Below are 20,852 nucleotides of genomic sequence, written 5' to 3'. Positions count from 1 at the left end.
TATTCTTCTTTATTTATTTCTCTATCCCCTCCCTCTCTATCTCTATCTCTCTCTCTCCATCCCTTTCTCTGTATGTCTCTCTCTCTCTCTCTCTCTCTCTCTTTCCTTTCATGCTCGCTCTTAAACCCTGCTTTTTTTTCTCACCTTCTCCCCCTTTCTCTTCACCTATCTCCTTTACTCTCTCTCTCACCTTGTCTCCCCTCTCCTCCTCCCCTCCCCTGAAGTTCTTCTTTCTATATTTCTCTATCCCCTCCCTCTCTCGCCCTCTCTCTCTCCCTCCCTTTTTACCCCTCCATCCCTCTCTAAACAATCCCCTTCCTGAGTTTGTGTGCCCTGCTTATTCCTTTATTTCCTCCCCTTTGTCCTGCAATCATGGACTCACGGTCACTCTCTCCCCCTTCCTCTTATCTACTGCTTGCATTTTGATTTCATATATGTCAACTACTTGCACTTTATTCCTCAATGCGCCTACATGTATGTACTCTGAAATAATCATATGTGAATCATCAGCCTCCTCATTCAAATCATCCTGAAATCGAAGCAAATAAATAACACTCGCATCACCTGATAAAGTACAAAATGGGATACAAACTGGCCTCCTGAGTTCCGAAAAATAAAGAGAGGCTGCGGGAAGGTGACCGCCGTACCGTGAAACAGCTCCTACGCCTCAGTCGTAAAGTCAAGGTTAATAAATCGTACTCTCTGTATCCTCCCTGGAATAGTTTCTCACGTTCCTCCTCTCCCAGACTCCCCGATCTTTCTCTCTATCGCTCTCTCTCTCTCCCTCTCTCCCTTCCTCCCTCTCTCACTCTCTCGCTTGTCAAACAGATGACGGTTAATGAAGCATGACAGAGCAAGCAAGAATAACCCCATCCCACCGACACGATTCACGATTCGGTAAATAAGACCGCCACTGCACACTTCAGAGAATTAATGCTCTTGCAATAAGAACAAAGTAGACAGCTCCGGTAGCATGCATGGATTCACTTCACATTCAGAACATTCTCTTTCTAATTTTTCTTGCGTGAGACCGGTTTTCCCATTCAAAATCTGAACAAAGTGTATGAAAATGTGGATGCAACATTGCTCTTGTGAAACGTTTCCATGCTTTACTTGGTCAAAACACTGCATTTAGTTGTGTATAGTGTGTTGCATTTGATTTGTTTTTATTTTGTGAATTATTTTAAGGAGACAAATCTACAAATGAGTAAGAATGAGCATGTGTAAAAATGTGTTATACAGTACCCTGTGTTACTTATTGCCAAAACTATTACTAGCAAAATTGTGTTTGTCCAAGCACTCTCATCTTTATTTTATAAAATGTGAAAGGGGTATGCACTTGGTTTGACCCTAGTCTGTTGACATATAATCCCACTCATCTGGAGAATTAAATTGTGAGAATGAAGAAAGATGTTATTTGGTGTACCATTTCAAGATATGCCCATCTGATTCTAGATAAAATTACATATTCTAAAAAACCTCATTTACAAGACTGCAGTATGATAAATGGGGGATTACATTACATTTGCTTTTTTTAATATTCTAAATTGTACAATTCTCTAAGGATGTGTAAACGTGGGATGATATCTAATTAGCTTTTTTTAATAGATGTTTTACACTGTAAATTTCACTAAGAAAAAAGAGCGTATAAATGCGGGGGTTCCATTAAGTTTGCTTGTTTCAAATGTTTTAAAATTCACAATCCACAAAAATATCGCTTGCAAATGAGGGATACTATCATACTATCAAATTTACTCGGAATACCAGGTGACAAATTCTTAACTTAAAAGATAAATCCGAAGAACCAAAATAATTGCACTCTACAAAACGATATTACAGGAGAGAAAGAAGTATTATAGAGAAGGATATCACATACACTTCAACAAGAATGCATCTTGTCATTATCATCTAAGTACATGCACCTGAACAAGAATGGGCCCCAGGCAGGAAATTTCAAGGAAAGCTGATGAATACAGAGAGCGGTGGAAAATCATCAACTTTGGGAGGAAGAACACATTGTTCACAGAGAGAGATGGAAGAGTCTCAAGAGTGAGAGAGAAGATTGAGGGGGAAAGAGACAAACGGCAGATGAGAGGGAACGAGTATATACTGCAGAAAAGCAAAGATGAATAAGAAATGTGTTAAGGAGAAGAGAGAGAGAGAGAAAGGGGGAGAGGGGGAGAGCAAGAAAGAACAATATCTCACTGAGATCTGATAGTTTAACGCAGAAATTAGATTAGGAAATAGGTATCAAGCAGAAAGGGAAAAGCAGAAAGCAGAAATGAAAAATCATAGAGAATGCAAAAAGGTCTAATATGGAGAGGAGTGACAGAACAGTGAGATGAACAAACGCTTTGTACAACAAATTCCAGAATACTACAATGATGAAAAGAAGTGACAGTTTTTACTTCAAAACAGAGAGATGCAAAAACGCTTTGTACAAAAAAAATCCAACATTAGACCGGCATACCAGTATATAAGCCCCATTGTTACTCCTGCATATCAAAATATGATATCAAGGAGAATGGCGTCTACAGATAAATGTACAAGATTAAACTTTTTATTTGGAGCTCGTATAAACATGACCTTTAAAACTCATCATTTGTAACTTGCCAGGCTCCAGACTGACTTTTCTTTAGTAAAAGTGGGTCCTGACTGAGATTATTTGTAGGTCTGTTTGTGCACACGAGCCCCCTTAGTTAGAATTTTGAAATTTGGGAGGTCCAGACTACAATTGAGGCACAGGCACCTCTTAGCTTCGACCCTTTTAGGCTGTTTAAACTCATCATGTGGAGGTCATAAGAAACAACCTTTGACCCTGAAATGACCTACCTCATGAAGCTGATTGGCTAGTTTCATGTTCTGATCGGTCTGCTCCATCAGCTCTCCGATGATGCCCTGCTTGTTGCTATTGGCAACCTTGAGGGCCTCGCTCCGATGGGCGACCTCCTTCCGTAGAGACTCCACCTCCATGCGGAGGTCATAGGACATGTTCTCCTTCTCGGTGTGGGCCGTCTCCAGCTTCATGCGGAGCTCGTGCCTCTCCTGCTCCAGGGCCTGCAGGAGAGGGGAGAATAAAACAATTATTGCAAATGTATTATTTAACTTTACATGTACAAAAATTTATTTATAGCAGAAAAAAGAAAACAGGTGTTGGCAGTGCTTTTACCCCTGATGACTGCAAAAGGTCCAAATTAATGAGAAAAGAGATACTGTACAATTATATCTAAACATTAATTGTAATGTGTAATATACAACCAAACAAAACAATTTCACTTTAAATCAAGAGCCATAAGTTACCAAGTAAAATCCTATTCTTCAGTACATGCAGTGTGACCATTATTTATCACCAGCCAATGTAGCTTTTACATCCACCCTGCATACAATAAAATGCAAATCTAATCATTTGTATTCAATATCAGGAATTAAGAACATCACCAAAAATTTAATTGTATATATTCCCTATATTTTCAAATATTCTTCACCGAATAACCCAAATCATTGTCTCTACAGTATCCTTTTTTTATTATATCTGCACCATGTACAGTTTGTGAAATATGTACTTTCTGGCTTTTCTTCCTTAGATCAGCTCATGCCTAAATGCCCTGCCCCTCCCCCTTATTTCTGATAAAAATTATCCATAATTTACACATTTTCTAATTTACTGATATCTCTCTTTTATAATGCTCCCTCTCCCTCTATCCCTCTCTATCTCTATCTCTATCTCTATCTCTATCTCTATCTCTATCTCTATCTATCCATCCATCCACCCCTCCCTCCCTCCCTCCCTCCCTCCCCCTCTATCTCTTTCTCTCTCTCTCTCCCTCTTTTTCTCACTCTGTCTGCTCCTCTCCCTACATTGGCATGTTTACGTCCGCACACTATCTGATGACCTAGCTCGAACTATATATCCCTGATCAATACCAAACCCATTGTGCCACCTAAAAATTATTCATAATTTAACAGACGAAGCATCTGTCCTGGAACGATCACGTCCTCGCATTCTCGTTCCCTCATTCTCAACTCCCTCGCTCGTTCTCAACTTTCACCTCCATCGCCGGCACACTTTTCTGCCACGCCAGTCACGCAGGTGGAACTAAGTTGACTATTAGAAGGTATGGACCAATTTCATGCAACGCGGAATCAATACTCAAGGCCATTCGTTCGCACGCAACATACACATTTAACATCAACTTCAAGGCATGCATAAAAGCTCAAATGTATCATCATGAGTCTGTCATAATTTGATAAATGTCAACACAGATAGAGTATTGCATTAGACAATTATGTTGAACTTTACTTGAACTTAATTAGATAATAATATATTGAATGACCTTGTGGAGAAACGTGTTCAAACAGGCCTACAGGTATTATAGTGTTGTAAAAGAGATATTCTTCTTTTATTTTGTTGATCTACATTCATATATTTTAAAGCCTATTTAAAATAACTCTCTTTTACTCCAAATATAGTCCAAACTCCAAAAACGCTCAAATTTATTTTAATTTACCCGGTCCTCAATTTAATAATGCCAGTTTTATTCATTTTATTCCATAGTTATATTGTGTCATGGGGTTTATTACAGGTCAGACAATACTGATTATATTGATTATGGGATGCCCTAGAGACGAGGGTACTCCCTTAGTAAATATAATGACTAAAAATACTCATTCTATGACAAAACTCTGTACTCCAGATTCTAAATTCTGTACACACAACTTCAGTGACTCAAACCAAACCTCAATTCAAAACTAGTTCTTGGTATACTTATGGTATCAATAAATTGCTTTTATGGATTAAGCCTGCAGCTTAAAGACTCAAACATAACATATGAATCAAATGTATTTCAATATCACTTTAACTAAGCAAATAATATGTATTTTACTTCATCAATAAGGTGCATGTGGGGTGCATGAGCGTGTGAGTGTGGGTGTACAGATGGGTATGAGTGTGTGTGTACAGATGGGTATGAGTGTGGGTGGGTGTGTAGGTGTGCAGTTATGTGGATGGGTGTGTGGGTGTGCAGTTATGTGGATGGGTGTGTGTGTGTGTTTTGCATGTCATAAAACTAATTCACACCTGCTTTGTGTTATCATGAATATAGAACAGGGATAATTTGTGATTCAGAAATTATCCTAATTAGTTTTAAAATGTCTCACTTTTACAAACCATAATTTTACTCTTGACATTAAAAAGCAATGCCTGAAATATGTGTATAGGCATCAAAGAGCAAATGTAGAAATGACTCATAATAAATGAGTCAATATTTACAACTATATTTTACAACTAAATACCAGATTTCTGTCAAAGACACTGAAAGAAAGTATGAAAAGGAAGTGTACTTCAGCTCCTATTGTCGAAAGGTTTCGCAATGACGACTGTATTGATTACAAACCAACCCGGCCTGCTGGACATAACCTGGATGTAATTGAAGCCAACAGCTTCCTGTGATTCGATCAAGCTAGGGAAATCTGTGGAAACTCAAACTCAATAAGTTCCGTGCCAGCAGGAAAACAAGCAGAAGTGGGGTGGAGGCTCATAACACCTTGTTGCCGAAATTCTTATGAAACCACATTGAATGAAAAAAGTCACTGATGTGCCAGTAGGAATAGGTTGAAAGGCATAAAATGTCTTAACTGGATAGTTTGACTTAAAAGTAGCCGTTGTATATAGATGCCCCCTTTATCTCTAGGACTTGTAAGAAAGCCACTTTGAATAAATAGCCACTGCTGTGTCAATGAGAATGAAATAAAATGCATAAACTTTGTGAACATGACAAATGGATTAGGATTAGCCCTTAATGTTCCTTTGGGATTTTGGGATTAGGCATTCATTTTGTCTCCTTACGACCAGAAAGAAATACAATTCACCTTTTCAAAAATGATGCAGGACAATCCAACCAATTTTAAAATGACGGGAGAACAAAATTGAAACAACTTCCTCCTCATTTGATTTACTCTTTTTTTAACTAGATATACAGAGAAAACAAAATTTTGTTCTATTTGTCAAATGACAATTATTTCATTGTCTAGTTGGCAGCCCTTTATATATGCACGAGGTGCAGTGTTTATTTAAGGCTCTATAGTTTAGGCTGCCACACAATGGCTCTGATCAATTAAAATACTTTTGACATCTGGTCTGAACAAAAGCAGACATGAAAAATCAATACTATGTGTACAATTACCTATGCAATGGTACATGTAATGCTGTGTTGTGTATATATGGAAAATTGAAGAACCTACTTTGCTTGCATGGAGCATGGACCCTACACCATGCTCCAAGCAAGCAGGTAAAATGATACAAGGACAAGCGAGGGCTCCAAAGGAAAAGGTAGACAGGCAGTACTTTGTGGAAATATATTGCTTCTTATACAACTCTTGCCCTCTATGAAATCATATCTCATCAAAAATAAGGAAACTTGCTGACTACTTAACTCACCCATTCCCAACTGCTTAAAACAGAACAACCAATTACCATAGGCAATTTATTTGGTGTCTACTAAAATTCTTAAATTATCTACAGTGGGCCAACATGTTGGTAAAAATAAATAGAGGAGAGCAGAGTGTGATTTGCCTCTAAAAAGATCTTTAAACATTCTGTAAAAGAGCCCTAACAAAAATGGATGAACATTATTTTAAACTAGCTTAAATATAATATTTACCTTATATCCAGTACAAAAATATGTAGCTCTGTACATCAACCTTACTATAAAATATTAATAAAATTACATCTAACTGTATTCAAATCATTTGGCTTTGGAAAGCTCCAAAAAGCATAAAGCACTAAGGAAGAGCACTCGTTAAAAAAAACAATATCATATGTTCTGTACCCCTTAACTCTTATACTTCGATGCAGGTGTTAATTAACCCTTTTCTTTGTCCCTACTACCGGTATATGAAAACTTAATGTTTGCTGCAAGAAAAGTACAATATTACCACAGTAAATCCAAAGAAGAGCTCCTGTAAACAAACTATATGTGTTTTGTTTTTTAAAAAAACTGGCCTGTATGACTGGGGTAACATACGAAACAGACGAACAGAAAACTCAAGTAAGAGCTTCCAATGCCAATTTTGAGTTTCAGGGGCACATCATAAAGGCAAACAAAATATCTAGCGATCGACACTCAAAGTTAATGCATTCAGAAGTCAAGGATTTGACAGCTTTTTTTCTCACCCTCTCGATCTCTCTTCTTTGCATGAATGCCCATCATCCCAGGGACATATTAATCCAATCAACGTGTCAGCTTTGCAAGGCCTTGTCTAAGGCTAACACAGAGTGCATAGGGACAAAATTATGCAGATATAGATTATAGAATCAACTCTAAGTGGAAATAGATTGAGAAATTATCACCTAAAGATAGATGAAATGAAAAAACATGTAAACATGAAGAAGTTAACTTTGGAAGGCTCAGTTGTAGTTGTTACGATATATGCAATATCCAAATATCCGGTATCCGTCATAGTTTAATAAATAACATGTCTACCATAACACAAACTAGTCTGCCGACTCTCTATTCAGTTCATTACCAAGACCCTGAAACTCATCATGGGGTGTGTTTATTGTCAATTTGTTTGCCTATAATCAGCGTTTTCAAACGTCTTTCATGCAAATTTTTAAGGTGATAAATGCAAAGCCTTTTTTAAACGTCTTTAGATATGGGCATAAATTGTAACGCCGACAAAAGTGCATTTTGAATGTGACATACAGACGGATGATAAACGCAAAGCTGTTTTGAACCCCACATACACCTGTACACCTTCCCTGGCTATTATCTGGTTCAGAAAAAATAGCACGCGCCATGTGCTGTGTCATGTTGTTGTACAAGCATGTGTGTGTACTCGCTCCATTTGACCTCCGAGAAACTGTCTTCCTCCCGGGTCAAACGGCACGGCAGCTGCGCAGAGACAAGGCCTTTATTTTGAACCGTGAAGGGACGATAAACGCGACATCCCGCAAATCACGTTCGTATAGTGGGGTTCGATATGTATAGAAACGCTGATTCTGAGTGGCAAGGCACGATAAACGCACCCATGGTGGCAGCGGTGGGATTTGAACCCACGCCATGAAATGACTGGTGCATCAGTAGTCTAGATCAATTAACAACATTACCTACATGTAAGAAAAACAAAAGAGTTGTGAGCAAGGAGAGCTCTGTTAAACCAAGAACTGTACAGTCAAACCTGCTTTAGCCACCACCTGTATAGAAAGACCAACTGACGATAGAGACCACTTCTTTTTTCTGCTTGAGCATATCAAGTTTCCCATTGAACCTTTTATTACATGAACCTATACATGAAAACCAACTGCTCATAAAGGCAACTTTTCTTGTCTCCCTTGGGCGGTCTTTGTATACAGGTACATGTACATTATTGCAAGGTTATTGCCATTTTACAAGAGTCAACGCTCAACATCAAATTCGTAATCAGAGCTCAATGACATGTAGAGTGAATTCAATTAATGGTCTCTATGACTGGAATAACAGTATATAGAGACAGACTGACAGCTAACACTTGGAAAAGGTTAAGTGGAGGAATCTGCAACAGCGATGGATTAATCTAATCAGCGCTAAAGCTTCGGAAGGCCTTGTCTCATGTTACATTCATTTTTTTAATTGTATGATTGTACATGCAAGAAATCATGCAATTTTACAACAGACTAGTACACTCATACCCTTTTCTAACTGCACTGATTTTCATCGGATGCATCCGGACGCATCCGATGAAACCGCCAGTTAGAAAGCAACAGAGGAGAAAAAGGCGATTAAATAGCCGATGAAAAGAAGAGAAAAAAGCGATTAAATTCTCCTGCTCAAAAGCAGGAGAAATTCTCATTCTACCGGTGTGACACCGATGAAACTCCCAGTTAGAAAGCGTTCGGGAGAAAAGGGCGATTAAAACAGCTATTAAAATGGTCAAAGGTCGCAGTATACGCGCGCTTTATCGTAACCAGCATTTGTTTGTTGACTTATGGTTGAACATGCTGCATGCTAGCTAGATGGAGCACGGGCTTAATAATTACGTAATAATTCTTCACTTCCGGCAAGGGCTCGCCCCAGCGAGTGAATTTCACCGGCAGTTAGAAACCGACAGGGGGAAAACTGAGGTTTCACCTTTGTTTACATAAGGAAAATTCAATCGGTATTTTCATCGGTGTGACTCCGATAGAGTGCAGTTAGAAAAGGGTATAAGTATTAAGTCCAAAATCAGAGAATGGTCCCTATATGCCAGGAATAACACTGAGACAGACTTACAGAAGAGTAAAGTGGACGAGTCTGCCCCAACCATGGAAATTTAAATCTAATCAACGGTAAAGCTTAGGAAGACCTTGTCTCATGCTAGATTCATTCTTTTATAATTGCATGATTGTAGATGCACGGAAAAAATGATGCAATTTTACATCAGTCAACACTCCACAGTAAAACTAAAATCAGAGCTCATACATGTAGAGTGAATGCAATGTGCTCTATGGAGTAACAAAAGGCCTGTCTTCATCAGCTCAAGTTGGCCAAATAGCCTGGTATTTCTGATTTGGGAATTTAGCCTGAAGTTACAAATCACTTCTTTATCAGTTCCAAACTCGAAATTACCTCGATAAATTTGCTCAGTGTTCGCGCATACATGTAGTACTAGTCTTCGGGCTGGTGAAGACGGACCAAACAAATAGCAGGCTTTTTTTTTAAATAGCCCAAGATATCTTGGGTAGATTTCTGGATCAAATAGCCCGCTATTTGGGCCTTCATTTGCCAAATAGCCGGCTATTTCGTAATCGGGCTAATTTCCCAAAATCAGAAATAGCGGGCTATTTGTCCAACTCCAGCTGATGGAAAACAGGCCTATGGAGACAGACCGACAGAAAACTTGAGTGGACGAGTCTGCCCCAACGATGGATTTTAAAATCTAATCAACCACAAAGCTTCGGAAGACCTTGTCTCTTGTTATTTTCATTCTTTGTTTAATAACGCATGATAGAACATGGAAGAAATCGTGCAGAAATATTGTAGAATCCAGTGAAAAAGGTTTGAGAAAAGTCCTTCATGTACATGTAGTTCCAAAATAAATACAGATGAAATGAATAAAGCAATGAACATGTATTAATAGAGTCCCAATTTTAGTTATATTTATAAATCAATTATCAAACAAGAGCTAAGTGAGAAAAAAAAAACAAGGGAATAAAAAAAAAAATGTGAATAAATGCTGCAAAAAGTGCTGGTAAAAAATCGACCCAAAAATTCAAAAATATTACTGTGACATACATTTAGATCAAACTTTTACAACATGAAATCCAAAAATAGCTCCCATGAACAGTTTCAAACAGTGCTGCATAAACTACAATAATGAACCAACTAATGTTGTTCTATATGGATCCCTAAATGTTTCTCCCTTAGGAACACTTTTCATTCTGCCATTTTGAATGTGACTCACATAATATCAAATCGAGAGAGAGAAATGTTTGTAATTCTTCACGCAAAAAAGCATATCTGTCTGTCTGTACACTATTAAACAGTGCTGATTCGTTATGGTTTTCATATACATTTTTAATGTACTTTGCAAAAAGCACCTGCTAGTCATTGATGAAATTACAGTGTATCTTCTGTTTGGCACAAGAATGGAATTAACCAATAAACGTTAGCCCAGATTTAATATCTTCTGACTCCAAACAGACAATATACAATTATGAATTATCTGCTGGGATCGAGTCAAAAAAGCATTAATGCATATTCTTTATTTAAACATCTAGAGTAAACACCATATCGGCTCTTAGCAGATGATAAAGATAATAGTTGTTTTGTTTTTTGTTGTTCTCTGAATCATGGGTATGGGGTATTCCATGTTGCAGAAAATTGCAAACGTCATTGGAGAAAAATCAATAGTAGTTTTCCTTAACATAGAGCAAACACCACATTGGCTCTTAGCAGATGATAAAGGTAATAAGTGTTTTTGTTTTTGTAGTTTTTTTTTTGTTGATCTCTGAATCATGGGTATGGGGTATTCAATGTTGTGGAAAATTGCAAATGTCATTGGAGAAAATCAATTAAACTCTTTAGTACATGTAATACATGCAGTGTGTATTCGTACATGTACATGTGTATTTGTACAGTATATTTCTCTTTTTCACTACGCAATCACTTTAATACAAACAGATTATATGTTGCCTCCCGAGAGCCTGATGCATCTTAATTCTCTGTACGCTCTATAACAATTGAGTGATCACTATCTTGACTCCTCTGGAGAGCAAAAATGTGGTGAAAATTGAATGAAAACTCACTTTTTTTAACTTTCTGAGAGCACTTCAAAATAGGGCCGATATTCATTCCCAAGCAAGTGATCACTCACTTGACTCCCAAAGGAGTAAAGACAAAAAAAAGAGTTAAAATTTACTCTTTTCTGTTTTGAGAGTAACAATGCACATATCTTATGCCTATCTAGCGCTCAGTGCTTACACAATTCTAAATTTTCACTCTGATATCTATAAATATCTCTCCATATTTTTTGATCAATTTTCACCATATAAAACTGGGGGGGGGGGGGGACTGAAAGAATTAAGACAATATTTTGTTTGTTCCTAACATGAATACTAAGTTAATACTTAGTCTGAAAATACTAACCAATAAAATGAATCTATACTAAGCAAAATAATATGCCTTCATCCCAGTGAAAAAAATACATGGGGGCTCAGGGCGAATTTGCCCCCGAAAATCAGAAAAGAGCCCCTGTAAATTTGCATAGAGTTTAATGCAAAACAAAGTTTAGAGTGTTATTTTTATGCAGGCAAGCTTAAAAAGTAGCCCCCGAAAAATAAATATTAATTTTTTCCCTGCTTCATCCCTTCACTATACCTCTCAGCTCAAAATGATGTACGTACATGTGTATCGATCTATTTAAACAAAAAAGGTGGGCGTGTTTTTCCTACTACCTGTAGTTATTCTTTCTGCAAAAGTTGGAATTTCAGACAATAGTCTTTTCACATGTTGCATTGTTCTGTGGCATTGGAACTTGACAGTATATGCATGACTTCCACCATAAAACTAACAATATTAAACACCGTTCTGTATGCAGTGTGCTGGTCAACCCTGTTGTATGGTATAGGATATGGTCTATGGTATAGACATGGAAATCAAAATTATGATGAATTCAAACTGTTTTCATGTATGCCATTCTTGTGTTTTTACGATAACAAAATGACATTTTTGTGTACATTGTTTCTCAATTTTACTTATTTTGTCTTTTGGTCAATTATTGTGTTCATATAGCTGAATTAAGGTTTAATCAATAAAAACAAAATTGAATTCAAAAGGAATATTTTTTTTTAATTTCCTTGTTATCTATCCCTTTGTTGAATAATGCGAGTAAACGCCGAGTATCATTAATTACATTGAACAAAGGAAATCAAGAGAATAATCATAGCAACACACACTGTATACAGCCCAACTATTAAAGCATTTGTTCTATGTAGATATCACATTGTATAACGAATAGAAAAGAGCCACAATAGCCAAGAGATTGTTGATTTCTGAAAATTCCACCCACAGACAAAATCTCCTGCAATGATTGAAGATCTCGCCGTCACATAATCTCCCCTCTAAGACTTGTAAAAGGGGGAGCTTTATCGACGGTTTCTTCCGACCGCCCGCGATCTCACTATCGATGAACCACCTGAGCAAACAGCGCTGGCTTCTCAAACGCACGTCTCCCTTCCTCCATCTAAATGTTAGGCCGAAACCTGATGAACAGATCGAACCCGCTCTCTCTTGGCTTATGTCTTAAACCTACGACTGATGTCAAAGCAGTGAAATGTCGAGTGTGCATAAAATAAACTCTGTGTACAAGAACTGTGTCCTCCCTTGCTCAGATTTCTAATTTTATCTGCATCCCTCTCTCTCTCTCTCTCTCTTTCTTTCACTCTCTCTCTCTATCTACATGTCTATCTACATCATCTCTATCTACCAATCTATCTTTCTCTCTCTCTATCTATATATCTATCTATCGATCTGTCTGCCTACCTATCTCTATCTCTCTCTCTCCATCTCTCAGATTCACTCTGATTCTTTTTCTTTTTTTTCTCTCTTCATTTTTAGAAATAAACAAGATATCAATACTACCTAAGACATTTCCAAATTCACTTTCCATTTCATGCTAAGGCCTAAAAAAAAAAATTGATGACTTGGCGTAACGGGTCACTGAAAATTAGGGTAGGTAGGGCGATTTTTTTTTTTTTTTTGCTTATATTTGCATACATGAAATTAGCCATTCATACACATACATACATACAGGGGCGTAGATAGGTCCTCAGACCTTGGGGATGATCTGATGAGAGGGGTAGACCACAATATGTTCAAATAACTCCACGCACACAAACACACATATATGGACACACACACTGTGTGAGCAAAGTGAGCAAGAAATTGTTGAAATCTTGATCACCTACCTGGGGGATGCATACATACACCTGCCCCCCCCCCCCCCCCTGCATACATACATGTACATGTACATACACCCTCATGCACATAAAATGCAAACATACGAACGCATTAATAGGTTCCAAACAGACCCCAGCCTGAGATATCTCAGACACTGTCTTCAACAGGATAAACAGGTGAATATGTAGGTTTAGAAGGGGCTGTTCACAATAGTATTTTCACAATGTATTGACTAGCATTTTTATAACTTGTCTAGAGGTTAACATGTTAACATGTCAACATGTATCCAAAATCTTGAAGAATGAGGGTTGAAAAGAGTAGCCAATTACAACTTGTGAAAATATTTACAATTGTGAATGGCTCTGTAATAACAAACAGTTAAAAAATGTCTCCAGTATTTCAGAATCCTTTATAAAAATAAAAAATTTAAAAAAAAATTAAATTTTAAAAAAAAAAAAATTAAAAAAAAAAAAAAAAGCGTCGGCGATAAAAATGGTAGCCTCTAATCGGGCACATCTACAAGGAGGTCAATGAATATGCATATCAGTGACGTCGTGTCAATTCATGAATATTGATGTTCTTGACTGCGCGCGTACGATCGTACGTAGTACGTACGTACGTGCAGAATTGAGGTCATGACTGTACAATGAAGGTAATACGTGCAACAATGGTTCAGCCAAATCAGGGCAAAATCTTACCATTATACAGTTGTATTGTCCGTGATTATGAGGTAGAAGTGTTTGAATTTATTAGTGTGGATTTCGATACATTTTTGATACAGTTTATACAAAAATGGCGATTCTTTTGGTCGTTTTTTAACTCCATAAAACACGTGACCAACTCGGTCGTCGGCTAAACCACCTCCCTGTAGATGTGCTCGCCTACCTCTACATGATTGTGCCCGATCGAGATAGGGATCGAGTTGTGTAATAAAATAGTATTCTATATTCAATATCCGAGAGTTAACGGATGTAACATTAAAGCTCCCTTATGAGTTTACAACTATCAATTCAACATCTTTGCATTGATTTTCTTTGAGGTATACGTGTTTAACGTTGTCAATACATCACCTCCCTGTAGATGTGCCCGCCTTTGTGCCCGAGATAGGGGATATGTATATAGTAAGGCATACAACTTAGTGTTGTAGCCTATATATTGAATTTCCGACATGTCATGAATATAATAAAGCTTCCTAAGATACAAATGAGTTTCATAAATATCAATTTATCTTCTTTTCATGGATTTTCTTTGGATTCTACGTGTTTTACGTTGTCAAATAACCACCTCCCTGTAGATGTGCCCGCCTCCCGCTACCGTGCCCGAGATAGGGGATATGTAGTAAAGGCATACAACTTAGTGTTGTAGCCTATATTGAATTTCCGACATGTCATGAATATAATAAAGCTTCCCAAGATACAAATGAGTTTCATAAATAAATATCAATTTATCTTCTTTTCATTGATTTTCGTTGGATTTTACGTGTTTTAAGTTATCAAAACATGCACCTCCCTGTAGATGTGCCCGCCTCCCGCTACATGTGCCCGAGATAGGGGAAATGTAGTGAGGCATACAACTAGTGTTGTATATTGAATTTCCGTCGTGTCATGGATATAATAAAGCTTCCTAAGATACATTGAGTTTCACAAATATCAATTTATCTTCTTTTCATGGATTTTCTTTGGATTCTACGTGTTTTACGTTGTCAAACAACCACCTCCCTGTACATGTGCCCGCCTCCCTCTACATTGTGCCCGAGATAGGGGAAATGAAGTGAGGCTTACAACTAGTGTTATATATTGAATTTCCGTCGTGTCAAGGATATAATAAAGCTTCCTAAGATACAATTGAGTTTCACAAATAACAATTTATCTTATTTTCATGGATTTTCTTTGGATTCTACGTGTTTTACGTTGTCAAATAACCACCTCCCTGTAGATGTGCCCGCCTCCCGCTACATTGTGCCCGATATAGCTGGAGTGTAGAAAATAGGCATACAACTACTGTTGTAAATTGAATTTCCGACATGAATGTAAAGGATGTCATTTCACCATTATTTGTAAACAACCGTTATGGAATTAGAAATAAACCACGTTTGAATTCTATTTCCCCAAAGCCCCCCCCCCCCCCCCCCCCCCCCCCCCCCCCCCCCCCCCCCCCCCCCCCCCCGATCTACACCTTGTTGGAATTGCAACTGATATCCCTTACCTTTCTTCATTCTCTTTTTTTTCTTCTTTTTCTTTCTCTCCTCTTTCCCTTTCTCTTCCCTTCCTTCCCTCTCTCTCTTTTAGATTTGCTGGGGGTGGGGGCAAGGTCATTTTGACCCCCACCCGCTCCACACATTGTCGGCGGGATTAACCGCAACTGATCTCCCCTTCTTTTCTCCCTTTCTTCTTCCTCTTTTTTGTTCCCTTTTAGCTCTCCTCTTTTCCTTTTCATTCCTTTTCTCTTTGTTTAGCAGGGACGGGGGGGGGGGGGGGGGGGGGGTGGGGGGGCAAGGGCCTTCCCCCCCTATCCACAACTTGTTGGCGGGAAAATTGCAACTGATATCCCCCTTCTTTTCTTTTCTCTTCCTTCCTCTTTTTTCCTTCCCTTTATCTCCTCTTTTCCTTTTTTCTTTCCCTTTCCTTCCTTCTCTTTTATTTTTTGATTGGGGGGGGGGGCAACAGCCTGGAAGGCAAGTCCCCCCCCCCCCCGATCTCCTTCTTCCCTCTTTTCTTTTCTTCTTCCTCTTCTTTTTTCCCTTTCTCTCTTTCCCTTTCCCTTCTTTTCCTTCTCGCTCTCTCCTTTTTTTTTTTTTTTGGCTGGGGGGCTCGGCCCTCCGCGCTTGGTAACACCTACCTTTTAACTTTGTTTAATAGTGTAGAGGCCTGTATTTAAAATCAGTATCCTTTAATATGATTGTTGATTATTACTCAGTATACTTTTGAGTAATTTATTTGTTTGATAATGATTCATTTGACGGACTACTTTCTTTGGGTATGTTAATGTTTTCTGTAAGGTAGTTTGTGTAAATATAATATAACAGTGTTTCAAGAACGAAACAGTGCATACGAGCAGGGGCGTCTCCAAAGAGGGGAGTGTGGGGGTGCGACAACCCCCCCCCACCTGTCAGGATATTGTCGGTAAAATTGCGCTGCCGTCGGGAAAAAAGAGATAAGGGGGAGAGGAAGAAAGAGAGGGAAAGAAAAGAAAAGAAAATAGGAAAAGGAAAAGAAAGGAAAGAAAGGAAAAGAAAGGGAAAAAAGGGAAAAGAAAGGAGAGAGAAAAAGAGGGAGGAGAGGAAAGAAAGGAAAAGAAAGAAAAGAAAAAAAAGTAAAAAGGAAGAAGAAAACAAAAAGAGAAAAAGGAAACAAGTGGAGGTAAGAGCCTGATAGAGGAGGGGTGGGAGTAAACGAGAGAGGGGGTTGTTGGGTGGAGTTGTCTCGTCGAGGGAGCAAGAAAGACACGCGGGGTTGGGCCGGAACACGAGCCTACTTACTGTCCGGAGAGGGGTGAGAGGTGGGGGGGGGGGCACTTCGGAATTGTGATTTGTTTGAGACTTTGGGGGACAGGGGGCTTGAACACTTTCGGACCTTGACGGTTTTCGCGTCATGTATCGTACAAAGAGATAATGCAATCCAAATATGAATCAAACATTTATTGTCTTTTTTGTTGGGGTGAGGGTGATGGTGATGGGTAAGGAGGTCTGATAAGGTCTTTTTAGTGCAACACAATTAAAGTAAAAAATGCCGTGAGAAATTTGTCTTCGTTTTTATTTTGGGGTGGGATATCTAGCCCTCGTAGCAACAAGGGGGTCTGATATAATGATAAACACAGAACAAACACATGAAAAATACGGAATGTAAACATAAATTTGAATGCAGGTTCAATAAAAAATAATCATTGATTAATTCATTCGAGACATGGTAAATTCAAAGCAAACACAGAAAATAAATGTAATAGTTATTCGAGTCGATATATACATGCTTAAAGGTTCACACACGAAATATAGATAATCAATTAATTTCAATAACCAAACCATAATAAAAAGAAAGAAAATACAACAAAGGGAACACATAGAACGAAAATTAAGGCTGATGTAAGTTGTCATGAAACAAGATAGATAATTATAGAACAAACACATCATAATATACATATCACCTGTCAATTCATCATACACATTGAGAACAGGAATATATTGTTGTGTTTTTTGTTTTGTTTTTTGTGAAAAAGCATTATTATTGTCATCCTATATGCTCACTGTCTCCCACGAGTTTGAAATAGTGTCTTATTGTCGGGGTCATCTCGTAGGAGAGGTTGGTAATCATAAAGCATATATATATTGTCTTACTGTCACGTTCTAAATCTGTCTTTTTTTTCGGTCGAGGTGGTTTCCTTGTAAAATATATCGTCTTGTCACCAAAGATTAGCCAATCAGTTAAGGGGGGGGGGGATATTTCACACAAGGGGGACAAATTACGATAGGACTACGTGTGTGTTACGTTTCCCTTTTTTGTCACCACTGGAGCGGGGGGAATATATTAGCTAGATTATGGGGATGTTTTTTATATAATTATCAAAGCTAAAAGAAAATAAAGGCCTACTTTTAAAAAGACACAATATAGGGGACACTACCGTTTGCTTAATGCCTTACGATCGCAAAATCGTATCTTATTTGACTTAAAATCTTGAAAATATTACTTCCTTACATAATTATGAGGAGGAAAAAAAATCGTGCAATATTGTATATTTACGAAAAGTTTGAATATTGTATATAATCTAACTCCCTACAACCAAGGGCGTCCCCAAATGGGGTGTGGGGTGTGCGACACCCCCGCCTGTCAGGATATTGTCCGGAAAAGGAGGAAGAAAGAGAAAAAGAGGAAGGATAGGAAAGAAAGGAAAAGAAAGAAAAAGAATAAGAGAAAAAGAGGAAGGATAGGAAAGAAAGGAAAAGAAAGAAAAGGAAGAAAAGGAGCAAAAGAAGAAGAAAAAAGAGAAAAAGAAAACAAAAGAAACAGGGGATGAACTTGAGAGAGAGGGAGAGAGAGAGAGAGGGGGGGGGGGTAAGAGCCCGAGAGAAAGGGGGTGAGTAAGAAAGAGGGGGTATGTTTGGTGGAGTCGCCACGTCGAGGGAGCAAGAAAGATACGCATAGATATAATATATATTATAATGTCTGGCTACACCATTATCTCGGGCACATGTAGCGGGAGGCGGGCACATCTACAGGGAGGTGATTGTTAGACAACGTAAAACACGTAGAATCCAAAGAAAATCCATGAAAAGAAGATAAATTGATATTTATGAAACTCATTTGTATCTTAGGAGCTTTATTATATTCATGACATGTCGGAAATTCAATATACAACACTGGTTGTATGCCTCAATACATTTCCCCTATCTCGGGCACATGTAGCGGGAGGCGGGCACATCTACAGGGAGGTGGTTGTTTGACAACGTAAAACACGTAGAATCCAAAGAAAATCCATGAAAAGAAGATAAATTGATATTTGTGAAACTCAATTGTACCTTAGGAAGCTTTATTATATCCATGACATGACGGAAATTCAATATACAACACTAGTTGTATGCCTCACTACATTCCCCCTATCTCGGGCACATGTAGCGGGAGGCGGGCACATCTACAGGGAGGTGCATGTTTTGATGACTTAAAACACGTAAAATCCAACGAAAATCAATGAAAAGAAGATAAATTGATATTTATGAAACTCATTTGTATCTTAGGAAGCTTTATTATATTCATGACATGTCGGAAATTCAATATACAACACTAAGTTGTATATGCCTTACTACATATCCCCTATCTCGGGCACATGTAGCGGGAGGCGGGCACATCTACAGGGAGGTGGTTGTTAACTTGTTTGACAACGTAAAACACGTAGAATCCAAAGAAAATCCATGAAAAGAAGATAAATTGATATTTGTGAAACTCATATATAAGGGAGCTTTAATGTTACATCCGTAAACTCTCGGATATTGAATATAGAATACTATTTTATTACACTAACTCGATCCCTATCTCGATCGGGCACATGTACAGGTAGGCGGGCACATCTACAGGCAGGGCTAGGTGGTTTTAGCCGACGACCGATCGAGAGTTGGTCACTTGTTTTTTGGAGTTAAAAAACTACCAAAAGAATCGCCAATTTTGTATAAACTGTATCAAAAATGTATCAAAATCCACACTAAATAAATTTACGTATCACTCAAACACTTCTACCTCATAATCACGGACAATACAAATGTATAGTGGTAAGATTTTGCCCTGATTTGTGTTGCACGTATTACCTTCATTGAACAGTCATGACCCCAATTCTGCACGTACGTACGTACGATCGTACGCGCGCAGTCAAGAACATCAATATTCATGAATTGACACGACGTCACTGATATGCATATTCATTGACCTCCTTGTAGATGTGCCCGATTAGAGGCTACCGATAAAAATAGGGTCGGGCGGGTTACGCCAAGTCATCAATTTTTTTTTTTAGGCCTAATGTACAACATTTGCTCTGGCGACAACCAAAAGTAAAATGTAAAGGTTAGAGCTTTAATTGGGGTTTTATGTTAGGTTTAGGGTTTATCATAAATGAACTTTTAAGACTTGAATATAGACTTTTAATGGGTTTTTCTATGTAAATCTTAGATATAATATGTTGGCTGGGAATACGGAGGAACCTTCTTTTTCAGGGAGAAAAAAGGAAGAAAAAAGGAAGGAAAAAAGGAAGGAAAAAAGGAAGGAAAAAAGGAAGAAAAAAGGAAGAAAAAAGGAGCCAATCTGAGTCAGAACAAACTGTTTGACACTCAGGGAGATGTGAGTTGGACTAGCTCTATTATGTATGTGTATGTCCATGGTACAGTCAACTCTCTGTCTTCGCCTACAAACCAACTCTGATCAGACTCAGGTTCGAAACAGAGTCACATCTTTTGGATGGTGACTTTAATGGTTGGTCCCAGACATAAATAACCTTATCAGATTGATACACGTCTGTCAAAACCCGACCACATAGTCACCCTTCATCTTTTTTTAATGGGTATTAGTGCAGTCCCTGAATATAATATAGATATCAAATCCTGATTGTACATGTACAGTTGTACATCATGGGTAAAAAGAGGTTAATTAATTTTTGTACAAAAGAAGAGAGGGACAGAGAGAGAGAGAGACAGAGAGATCATCAAATTATAAAATCTCCCTGGATATCGTATTTCCTTGAAAACTGGAACAAATCATATGCACACGTGACAGCAACAAAAAGGCATCAAGGATGAAACTTTCAAGCTGTGATCATTAATTTGCATGACCATCCCCAGATCAATCATTCTAATTGAGTGGCAGACAAAAAATGAGATATATCAATAAATGAATATATAGACATTTAGAAAAGTACGTGCTTTTAATGGCCTTGGTTACCAACAGACTAGCTGTAAATATTGTG

At 38.1% G+C, this 20,852-nt stretch overlaps 1 protein-coding gene across 2 annotated transcripts in view; it reads right to left on the bottom strand.

Annotated features, from left to right (window-relative positions):
• Positions 1-20,852, bottom strand: part of LOC100891446 (BICD family-like cargo adapter 1) — a 43,286-nt gene that overhangs the window by 12,779 nt on the left and 9,655 nt on the right. For both annotated transcript variants that reach the window (XM_030991965.1, XM_030991966.1), the window contains exon 4: positions 2,833-3,057. In XM_030991965.1, coding sequence (XP_030847825.1) covers positions 2,833-3,057 — 225 coding nt within the window. The remainder of the gene's footprint in view (positions 1-2,832; positions 3,058-20,852) is intronic.

Source organism: Strongylocentrotus purpuratus, unplaced genomic scaffold, assembly GCF_000002235.5.
Source record: "Strongylocentrotus purpuratus isolate Spur 01 unplaced genomic scaffold, Spur_5.0 spur5_scaffold_2, whole genome shotgun sequence".
In the NCBI taxonomy this organism is placed as follows: Eukaryota; Metazoa; Echinodermata; class Echinoidea; order Camarodonta; family Strongylocentrotidae; genus Strongylocentrotus; species Strongylocentrotus purpuratus.
The sequence above is the reverse complement of the archived record's forward strand: the minus strand, read 5'-3'. Positions and strand labels throughout refer to the sequence as shown.